This window comes from Caretta caretta, chromosome 2, assembly GCF_965140235.1.
Source record: "Caretta caretta isolate rCarCar2 chromosome 2, rCarCar1.hap1, whole genome shotgun sequence".
Lineage (NCBI taxonomy): Eukaryota > Metazoa > Chordata > Testudines > Cheloniidae > Caretta > Caretta caretta.
In genome coordinates, this window is record NC_134207.1 from 182,271,445 (window position 1) to 182,283,584 (window position 12,140).

The 12,140-nt window shown below is 39.8% G+C and overlaps 1 protein-coding gene across 10 annotated transcripts in view; it reads right to left on the reverse strand.

Annotated features, from left to right (window-relative positions):
- The window catches only part of BBS9 (Bardet-Biedl syndrome 9), a 455,972-nt gene that overhangs the window by 383,694 nt on the left and 60,138 nt on the right, over positions 1-12,140 (reverse strand). For all 10 annotated transcript variants that reach the window (XM_048839046.2, XM_048839045.2, XM_048839047.2 and 7 more), the window contains one exon: positions 2,363-2,544. In XM_048839046.2, the coding sequence (XP_048695003.1) occupies positions 2,363-2,544 (182 nt within the window). The remainder of the gene's footprint in view (positions 1-2,362; positions 2,545-12,140) is intronic.

A 12,140-nucleotide genomic window follows, 5' to 3' on the forward strand; every position in this document is an offset into this window, starting at 1 on the left:
GAAAAAAATTAATATAACCTTAATTATGGGGTATCTATCAATACTTCCATAATCCTGTAAAAACTCTAACATCTAGAGTGCATAAATGTTTCAAATGTACTACAAATTAAATGTAGTTACCTGATCCACTTAATTGACAACATAGCCTAGAGAAAAAGATTTTGGTGAAGAAAGGAGTGTCAATTCAAATTTTCATGCTCATTTTTTAGAGCCAATGGGAGATGTCACATTCAAGTCCTTTCGTTATCTAGGCAGGGAAAAGATAGCACTTAAGAAGTTTCCCAACTCTCTTCTACAAGTAGAACTCAAGTATGCCCTATAGTGACCACTTGTATCGATAAGAGGACAGTTCATTCACTATGCCTATTCAATTCTTTTTGCTAAGATTTCTAAAAACATTCTTCTTAGTGCCCATTATGATGGTGAGAATTTTATCATATGGTCATCTCTACATCAGGAACTGGACTGAGATTACAAATCCATCTCACACAGATCATCAAATAGCTGTCAGATAGTACCAACTTTTGGTCACTATCAGCCGGGCTAAATTCAATTGGTGGCTAAGATGTGAAAGGCTCTATTCTCAATCATCTGAACCATCCAGAAAGCTCTCACAAAACGTAACAGTTAAAGTAATAAAGAACACAAGACCATTGCTCACACATGAAACCACAAGACAGAAAAGTTAATGGTTCACTTTAGTTTAAAGGTTATGTATACAGTATGAATGACTGCCTATGTTCCAGAATCTTTGGTACTCAACTATCCCTGATTAACAGTTAAGAGTTTTTTCAAAGATATGAGAAAAAAAACTAAATGTAACCCACAACATGCAAAAACTAAAAGGCATTTATATACCCCCCCCAAGTGAAAGATTTCTGTTGTAACAGGGATTTTCTGAGAAGCTTTACATGCAATTAAAACGAGATCAAAACCTCACTAACATTTCTCCAGGAGACATGATTTGAACCTGAAGGTTCACACCTTGCAGTATGCTCAGCGTGCTGCCAGTGTGGGCTTCCATCGGCTGCCTGCGCTGCCGGTCTGGGATCCCAGCCGCCGGCCCCGCTCATCCCGCTGCCAGCCTGGATGGACAGAACCCTGGGCTGACAGCAAGCTCAGCAGGGCCGGCAGCCGGGACCCCGGCTGACAGGGGTCGGCGGACAGAACCCTAGACCGGCAATGCAGGCAGCAGACGGAACCCCAGACCAGCAGCGTGCTGAGCTGCTCAGCCCACTGCCAGTCTGGGGTTCCGGCCACCGGCCCCTGCCAGCCGGGGTCCCGGCTGCCAGCCCCGCTCAGCCCGCTGCTGGCCCAGGGCTCCGTCCATCCAGGCTGGCAGCCGGGACCCTGGCTGGCAGCAGAGTGCCACTAAAAATCAGCTCGCATGCCACCTTTGGCACGCATGCCGCAGGTTGCCGACTCCTGATCTATAACTTGCAGAAGCAACCTCATGAATCCAGTAATGTGCAGGTACCAGGGTTTCATTTCTGACTTTCCTTAATAGGAACGATTTTCTTCAGTGTATTTTTAAGAATTCATTTACCTGACCCTGGCAGGCACTGAAGCGTATTTAAAATACTGTCTCTCATAACTTTAGCTGAGACTATTTTTTCACAATTCCCAGTAAAATTGTATGCTTGTGATTCTCCAGGCAAGATAATTGAGTAATTTAAAAACTCAGCTACGAAAAATGTAACCTTGGATGGAACTGTTTCCAAATGCTGTGCCATAAGTTACACTACATTTGGTCAAGTAATTAGGTGTGCATGTAAATTCCACAGTTTGAAATGATCGCTTCTTTAGTGCAGTGCAACACATTTGTAACTCCTTTGCCATATTCAAGTATTTCCAATTTTGAAAGAGGTAACAGAAATGTGACTTTAACACAACTCATTCTTTGCTAATTTCACAACATTCTAGAAACCATGTTTAATAAAAAACAGAAAACTGGCAACACTTTTGTTCTTTCTGAAGCCTGAGAAGTGCACTAGACTATATTTGTGAAATTACTGAATTTTTCTTGCCTTTTTATAGGAGACTATACCCCACTGTCAGTTTTTTCTTTGAAGCACAGCACTAATAAGCTTGCTCTGAGATCTGACATAGGCCTACCGCAGGGTCCAACAGGCATGATGAAAACAAATACCTTATGTGTCCAAGAGCCACAGAGTATGGTTTTGTTTGCACAGTTGTAATTAAGAGACAGTGAAATGCTTTGACCTGAATACATTTAATATTACATTTTCTGTGCACTGTTAAGTATGGTCAAAGTAGAACAATGACAAAAGTATGGAAAATTGCCATATAAAAGTTAGGTGGTTGTGGTGGTACAGTACAACTATATGAAGAACGGATGTACCTTGTGTTTTTGTGGACTCCTTGATGATTTTCTGAAGCTCTTTCATTTCTCTGTCAAGTTCTTCATAGTTTATTTCCCTAGATTCAACCTTAGGAGCCTGGAACAGAGAAGGATCGGTACCAAGGTAGGAACACTGCAGGTGCCCACTGTCACTCAGAGTAACTATAACACCTTTCAAATCTCTGCATAAAGAGAGACAAAAGCTCATTAAAAAATTGAGAGGAATCACACAATCAATTATAAAACTCTGATACTGTTTCTAACAGTCTGCCGCTATAATGATATTTTAAACAAATCTTTCTTTAAGATCATTTGACCAAACAAGAAACAAACACTTGTTACATTCACATTAATAATAAAAACAATCATGTTTATTATGACACTGTCCAGGGACCAAGCAAGAATGCTGCCACTGCCCCTGTTTTAGGCACTGTACATACATAGAATATGATAAAGTCCCTGACCTAAAGAGTTTACAAACTAAATACAGGGTAGTGGAAAAGGACAGAACAAACAGAGTAAATAATAGATGGTTGCAAACATCATGTTTGTTTTGGTTTTGTCTTATTTAAATCCATTCAGTGATATTAGGTTAGGAGGAGGATTAGTTAAATGAAAAGCCTAAGGAAAGGGAGGAATGAGACAGGTTGGCACAAACAGCCAATCAGTGGAGAGACTGTTCAGAGTGCCAGTCTCTGGCAAGATACTATCTGCAGTCTCTTTCCCAAATATCAATTGGCTGTTTGGAGGGAAATGCGCCATACTGGTCTTAGTGCCCCCCGGGAGGTCTCGCTTGCACTGTTCTGGGTCCAGTGGATACTGGGGGCGGGTGGCCCTGGGTGGGCCCCATTTTACCCCCTCCACACTCCCAGAGCAGCAATACCTACTTGAACTGCTTTCTTCAACTAGTATACCAAATATTTTGTTCCATCTAATCATGTACCATACATATAAAACATCTTTGAAAAGTATTTAATAAGTCACTGGTAATTAAAGGAAAGCTGTCACCCATTCTGCTTAACTTGAAATTTGTTATAGGTAGGAAGAGGATTTTCTCAACATGTACTAAATAAACAGTAAAGCAATCCTGTTAATGTAAGGCAATAATAAACCGGTTTCCATTCTACTTTTAAATTCTATATGTGAAACCAACTTTAAGGTTTAGTATTTTTAAAAATCATGATAAGTCACCACAGTCTTGGCCTGCAATATATTCTTATTCAAGTCTTAGGCCTCTCCAAAATAGACGTTGACATTGCTGTCAAATATAGTGATTTTCTGGTGTAGAGACTAGGATGAAACTACCAAAACTTCAGGTAGTTTCTAGATTCAAAGCTTCACTTAGATGATCAAGGCTAATGTACCATACCACTATACTACCTAGGCCTGCCTAGAAGATTTCATTATACCAAGTTCATGCTGTAATATTACTTTTAAGAAATGACTGAAATACTGTAAATCATGTACAGTAACTCCTCACTTAACGTTGTCGTTATGTTCCTGAAAAATGCGACTTTAAGCGAAATGATTTTAACCAAATCCAATTTCCCCATAAGAATTAATGTAAATGGGGGAAGGGGTTAGGCTCCAGGGAAATTTTTTTTTTGCCAGACAAAAGGCATTATATATATTTTAAACATGCAATTTAATACAGGTATTAAACAGGCTGGCAGCCCCCCCATCAGCTCCCCTGCACCTGCCCCCCCCACAGCGCCTCCTGCCTGCGGACCCCGTGGATCAGCACCTTCCCCGTTCCCCCCGCCTCCTGCCTGTGGCAATCAGCTGTCTTGCAGCGTTCAGGAGGCTTGTGGGAGGAGTGAGGACGCGGCGCGCAGCCTCCCCCTCTGTCCCCTGCCTCCAGCAATCAGCTGGTTTGCAGCATTCAGGAGGCAGGGCAGGGCAGGGAGGGAAGAGGCTGCGCACCACGTCCTCGCTCCTCCCCCCAGCCTCCTGAATGCCGCAAGACAGCTGATTGCCATGGGCAGGAGGTGGGGGGAACAGGGGGAAGGTGCTGATCTGCAGGGTCCGCCAGCAGGCGGGAGGTGCTGGGGGGGGGGCGCGTAAGGGGGCTGCCAGCCATGGACAAAGCAGGCGGCCAAATGACATTATAGGGGAGCACTGCACAACTTTAAATGAGCATGTTCTGTAATGGAGCAGGGACGTAAGATCGAAACAACGTTAAGCGAGAGTTAAGTGGGGAGTTACTGTATTTGACAGCCATTTGAGAGCCTACCATAATATACCTTCCATTAAAAAATTCTGGGTTTATAAAAATAGTAACTCAAAAATAATGGTATTTCTCCAACGATTGGGCATTTGCAAACACTACAAAGTTCAAGCTTACACATTTTGTTTAACCTTTGGGGTTTTTTTCAGGGGGGGAAGCAGGTTGTGGGTAAGGAAAAGAGTTATTCAAGTGTAAAATACTAAGGACTAGTACTTAAGTGTGACTAGGTCTACAGTACTAAATGGTCTGAATCAACTTCATTATTATCAATGAAGCTAAGTCAATATAAACAGCTGAGGACCTGGGATAATATGTTCAAAAGTAGCCTCTGAAACTGTAGCTCTCCCTAGGTACATTTATGTTTGGCAATCATATATTTTATTGACATCTAATTTATGAGCCAAACCAAAGTTGAACACACAAATCAGTCATTTACACACTTAAGTAGACTGTTGCCTTTGCAAATGCAATTTGCCCTCACATAGCCAAATTTTGGTATACCCAGATATTTATACACAAAAAATCGTGAGCACAATTTTAGCAGCTCACTTAAAAACCTTTTGAGTATCTGAACCTTAAAAATAAAACTATGCCCATTTCGGCCAACTGCTCTTTCAGTCATTAAGTCTTTTAAAGCTGCTACGGCTCAGAAATGAATGAGTTGTTTTAAGAAAACAGCATAACAAGCAATATTTTTCCTTTGCTTCGGCTAGCTTTTTGAAACGGCTTTATGCTCCTGCTGGGTCCTAAAATCTATGGTGTTTCATATTTATTTAAAATGAAATATCTACAATTATATGAAAGCCTTCTTAACGATTTTTCTCTTGTTAATTCTTTCTGTGCATTTGTGGGTACATTAATATGACAAGAGGGATGTAGCTAATGAGTTGTAGCAAGTGAATTATGATGTATTAATTTTTCTGTTGGAATGTTAGTCATCCAATCAGATTGCTTTATTTTCTCAGGCTTTTAAAATATTGTTTAAAGATGTATTTAATAGTTTTATAGCAGTTTCCGCATAGCTACTGCGCCCATACAATATCCTGCAAAGGCCATTGCTTCATTTGGCACATTTTACACTCAATCTGCGATTTCAATTACTTGTTAAATTTCTTTTATTGACTGTTTTACTATACATCACACAACAGTCAAAGCAACACTGAATCTGAAGAGACACTTTAATAGTGAAGAAGTTAAAATATGAAACAAATTATTTTGGTATTTAAAATAACATTACTAAACAAAGCAACTCCTACACACATATGGGAATAATTTGAAAATCTACCTTTTATTGGATTCTGAATAATAATAATGGCATATTTTTTTAGGTCTTCTCTTAAAAAATATATTGTGAACAATTTGTTTTGTTACAAATTTAAATGCTTTCATATTTCCAGTCATACAATAACAAATCTGTAATTCAAATAGCTGGCTTCATAAAATTACAGATTCAACTACTCTGATTCTTATTTTAAAAACAAACTAAAACACTACTCCATCACTTTTGCCACAATCAATTTTTACATTTTTTTTAAAGTATTTAGAGTTTAATAGTCAATATAACTTATTTTCACATCAGTCTTTCAAGAATTACAGAAGCAGCTTTGTTAATTTGAATGATGGCAGTTGTAAACTGCTAAATTAGAAAATGCTTTGTGGTGTTACTTTTATTTGATTGTTATTTATCATTTATAAAGAACGGAATTCAGAAATTAATTCCTAGGCAATACTCAACGACTTTATGTCTGATTCTCATAGACTTTACGGCCAGAAGCGACCAACATGATCATCTAGTCTGACTTCCTGCACATTGCAGGCTACAAAGAACCTCACTCACCCAACTCCTGTGACAGACCCCTAACCTCTGGCTGAGTTACTGAAGTCCTCAAATCATGATTTAAAGACTTCAAGTTACAGAGAATTCACCATTTACACTAGTTTAAACCTCCACATGACCCGTGCCTCATGCTGCAGAGGAAGGCAAAAAAAACCCAGGGTCTCTGCCAATCTCACCTGGGGGGGAAATTTCTTCCTGACCCCAAACAGGACAAAGCAGTTAGACCCTGAGCATGTGGGCAAGATGCACCAGCCAGACACCTGTGAAAGAATTCTCTGTAGTGACTCAGAGCCCTCCCTAGTGTCCCATCGCCAGCCATTGGAGATATTTGCTGCTAGCAGTTGTAGACCAGCTACATGTCATTGTAGGCAGTCTCATCATACCATACCCTCCTTAAACTTATCAAGCTCAGTCATGAAACAAGTCAGGTTTTTTGCCCCCTCTGCTCCCCTTGGAAGGCTGTTCCAGAAAGTTACTCCTCTGATCATTAGAAACCGTCACCTAATTTCAACTTATTGATGGCCAATTTATATACATTTGTTCTTGTGTCCACACTGGTACTTAATATAAATAACTCCTCTCCTGCTTGGTATTTATCCCTCTGATATATTTATAGACAGAAATCATATCTCCCCCTCACACTTCTTTTGGTTAGGATAAACAAGCCAAGCGTTTTGAGTCTCCTCTAATAAGGTATGTTTTCCATTCCTCTGATGATCCTACTAGTCCTTCTCAGCACCTGTTCCAGTTTGAATTTATATTTCTTAAACAAGGGAGACAACTGCACACAGTAGTCCAGGTGAGGTCTCACCAGTGCCTTGTATAATGGCAATAACACTTCCCTATCTCTAGTGGATATATCTTGCCTGAAGCATCCTATGACTGCTTTCGCCTTTTTCACAGCCGCATCACATTGGCAGTTCACAGTCATTCTGTGATCAACCAATAAATCCAGGTCTTTCTCCTCCTCTGTCACTTCCAACTAATATGTCCCCAACTCAGCAAAAATTCTTGTTAGTCCCTAAATGCATGATTTGCACAATTAAATTTCATCCCATTTCTATTACTCCAGTTTACAAGCTCGTCCAGATCACCTCCTCTCACTTTGGTCACCTTGTTGACTTCACTGGACTTACTCCTGATTTACACCAGTGTAAGTGAAAATTATAGATAGATTATAGATACTATAAACCATGTATCCAGAATGTCCCCAGAAAAGTTCCTCACTACCACTTTGCACCACTTTAACTGCAGCTGGGTAAAGTGTTTGATAAAATGAAGGATAAAGATCAGAAGAATGGAGAGAGAAAAGGGCTACCTAACATGAAGGAATGGGAGAAAAAAAATGAGGCTTCAACTCAAAACAACCTGTTCATCTGAGATACTCTCTGAGGTTAGAGCCCTTGGCTGGGATTTTCAAAGAAGACCTAAGGGAGTTAAGCACCAACTACCAGTGAAATTTAATAGGATCTGGGTACCTAACTCCCTTAGGCTCCTTTGAAAATCCCACTCCTTATGAGAAGTCCTTGAGAAAGGTTCTAGTAAAGGAAGGAAATAAATGCTCTCATAGATAAGGCTTCCCTATCCTGTTCCATGGAGACAGTCTTAAAAAAAATCCATTTGTTCACACACATTGGAGTTATTTTAAAGATACTTATATTATGTATTTAAGATGAAATGCACATCAGTGATGAGGCCAGCACAAGGCACAGACAATACTTGAGTAGCACTGAAGTGGTGCTTTTTGACTAGTCCACTTTTTCGGTTACATGGCAGGTTTTGAGTAGTGATTTCAAAAGACTGCCAGAAACAAGTCCACTTAAAGAGACACATGGGTTGTGCCTGATGAAAGAAAAAAAAAAGGAGAGATGGAAGTTGATAATGTCACATAGCATGGGAAAGGTAGAGGTCAAGTTAAGAATAAAAGGTCATGACTAATTAAAGTGAAGGCAAAATTTGGCTCATTTTTACACATGTAAGACCAGTGAATGGGGAAGGGAGAGATTTCAAGGGGACAAGATCAGAATTTGGCCAAAATGTCACTACTTGGAATGCCAGCAGGACTCTCCAACTTGCAGTTCTATTATAATACTCTCTTCAGTCCAACATGGAACTTGGGGTACATTAACCACAAGTGAAGTGACACTAACATTTTCAGGTACCATATGATTTTTCCACCTTTTGTTTCTGGCAAGTGCAATACGCATTTCTTAAATAATGATAAAATGTTGAATTAGAAGTAGTTGCCTATAAACATACCACACTGAGGTGCCAAATCAGGTATGAATTATTTTGTGATAGGGCACCTGCAGGCACCAGGAGCCTTTAAAATTTGCAGTTCAATCATTAAGGTCAAAGGTCGTTCAATGAAAGATGAAAAAAGAAAAAAATCTTTCCAAGTGACAGAAGAAAATAAAGTGACAGGAATTGACATCCCTTTTTCCTATCAACTGAAAAAAAAAATCCTGTTATGTTTGGGTCATGGACCAAATTACTACTGCCATCTACTGGTGATCATAATATTATACCGTGTAACGAAATGTTTCTATGCTACTGCCTGGAACCAAAGAGACAAATAAAGCAACTTGTAAATACAAAATGTCTGCTGTTTCAAATTAAATGAGTAACAGGATTTTTCATTTGTTTAAACAAGATCAGTATAATAGTCTGACAATCTATAAGTAATGAAATTCTAGCAATACAGTATATATAAACTGTTAATATTTTCCATTGGAACAATAGACACAACACTGGCAGATTAGGCAAGTGATGTTAAGCCTACATTACAAATTAAAGATAATTTTATATACCACACTCTTAATTAGAAATATAGTGATCAACAGTAAATTTCAAAAAACCCAAATGTAATAATGTATTTCTTTCCATCAAAATATTTATCTAAATTCACAAAAGACCACTCATTTTTCCTCTGCTTTAAAACTCGTATCAAATTAAAAAGGCATCTTGTTAGAAAAAGAAAGCATTATGTCAATGTTACTTATGCCAATGTAGTTAGTTTTACATCATGTCTTGATCCTCTCTTGAAAACACTGGATTTTAATTCACCCAAATACATTACTTCCAGAAGGAGCTCGGCCTACCAGCCTCCAAGTGTTTCAGAAAGACAAGCCTTTGTCATGTATAAGCTGAAACATACAAAGAACTTTCTTCTAGTTCACTTAACAATGTGCAGTTGACTAGTCCTTCAAGTGGACAAATCTAAGGCCTGACTATGGCCCATCTTTGCTCTAGTGTACAATTTATGTGCTCTAGTGTACAATCACTTCCACAGCGAGTGCACAGGGAGTAACGGGGTCTGCAGAGCCACTCTAGAAGATGGGAGATGGTAGCATAGCTCCACTGGCAAAGTGGAGAACATATGCTGTACCAGGTATAAATCTAACATATTTGTTCTCACCCAGGAGCAGCAAGGAGACTGGGAAAGAGATTTCAATTACCTAACTCAGAATCACCCTCCTCCTGGGCAGTTACATTACTCTGGGTAGCTTGTTAACTAACAACCTAGCCCTTAATTGACACTTACGGAATGAAAAAATTACCATGTGTGGTTTCTTGTATTAAAGGTTACTGTGTATTCAGATTAAAAAGTTTGGTTTGTTTTAAGATTTTGACACAACCAGACAAAGCAGAGAAAAGACAGGAAATTCAAAGGCATAGAAAACATGAAGCTTTAAACTATGATTTCTTTTTTGTTTCTTTGTCTATATGAGTTAAGGGCTAAGGTCTAGATCTTGCAAAAAGTTATGCAGATGTTGAGAGTTAACATTTAAAAGTCAAAGTTCCAAAATATAATTAATTCAGCAGAACGCTCATGACATCATATTTCAGATTATCACTCACTACTTGCAGTGCAGTAGCTAAGAGGGTTCGCTGCATTAGCAGAAGTGAAAGTAGATATGCAGTTTGATAAGAAAGCAGGAGGACTTTAACAAAGAGCAGAGCCACCAGCCCAACCGTGCAAGAAACAGGACAAAAATAAAATTTATAGTGTGGTGTTATACAGGATAACATTGGAGTTATCAGTGAGGAGAAAATAAAGAAGAACTGTGACATACCTAAAGAAAACCTCCCACTGCCTCACTTTCTCATGTTGCTGGAAAAGTAGTAGCAGACCCAGCAGGGAGCATGTGCAAACAACCCTACACTCTGCCTCTGTGGGAAGCCGCACAGCGACTAGTATTCCTTCATCTGTGCCTCTTCCTCGGCTGCCTACAATCTGTGATGTAGGTCCAGAAGTCCCCAGTTGGCAGTCAGGTATATTACAGCTTCCAGGAGTCCCCTAGTGGCAGCATGTGTTAATGCACCCTATAGCAGATCAGTCACAGTATGCAGTACTTCATTGGTGGGTCCTAGTCCCATTAGCCCCTAATAATCAGCTACCTCAAAAAAATATATATATATATATCATCCATCCATTGTCTCTGTAGTCTCCCCCTCCTTCTATAATTCAGTTACTACCATCATCCACTACACCCTGGGCATTTTTGCTATAAGGAATTGACAAGAGATGTAAAATATTGGATTGGCAAAACCTGCACAATGTTTGAGAGTTTTTGATTATAACAAAAACCTCATTTAACTGCTGATAACAGATTAGCTCTTTAATATTAAGCAATATCACCAGCAAAAGTAAACAACTAGCTATAAATAGGCCAGGGAAAAGGACATTCTGATTCACAAAGAGCCGCCATGACGAAAGAACTATTACGTCAGTACATTTTACCATAAAAGATATTCTTAATGAGCCATAGATGTGTTAGAAGCACTATAAAATAAATACACGTCAAAAAAACAGTTGTGAGTTTGTCTTGGTAATGTTCTATGTGAGACATGATATAAGATACAAAGAAAATTAATTATATATTTTACAAATAAAGGTGTAACCAATGACAAGTGCACTTACTTTGCAATTACATCGTAGGCCCTAATCCTGAAAAGACTCATAGTATTGCCTATGACAACTTACCCAGTACCACGCTGTACTGTCACCAGTCTGTTCAAAGTGGACCCGCTCAGTGGGTCCTGTATGCATCCAGGTCGCCTGGATCTGAATAGAGTCTAGTCCCTGTTTCTAGCTCTGTGTGTATAGGGCACAGTCCCAGGCACTAACTCTTGTTTGACACCCTTCTTTGGGTTGTGTGGAACTGCCACCGAGCCACCCTAGACCATGAAACCACTACCTGAGACCTTCCAAGCTCCTCCAGCCACTTACAAACACTACCCCAGAGCTCCACCGAGGCTGTGGGGGTCTCTGGGCTTCTAGTTTAACTCTTTTGGGGACAACATGGCAGAAAAGAAAGGAGCACAGGCTTACCAAAAGAATTCCTTAACCACAGAAACTATACTCTTAAAGCACTCAGGAGTTGCAGGTCCTTGAAACAACAAAAGTCTTGAGACACACCCTCCCCTAGTCTGATCTCATCCTTCTTGTGACTGAAGTTTGTTAGCATTTCAGGCTGGGCAGAGTCCATCCTGCCCTCTCTCTCCTGCAAGTCCTGCTTATACGTGGCAATGGTTGGCTCCCCTGCAAAAGGGCAGAGCCCTGCACTTAAGTTATGCCTATACTGCAGTCTAAGCTGTGACTGCAGCTCAGGTAGGCATACTTGCACTAGCTTTATCAGTGCTTGGATGGCTAAAATTAGCAGTATAGATGTGGCAGCGTAGTAGTCTTCAGTGTGGGCTGTACAAGCCCG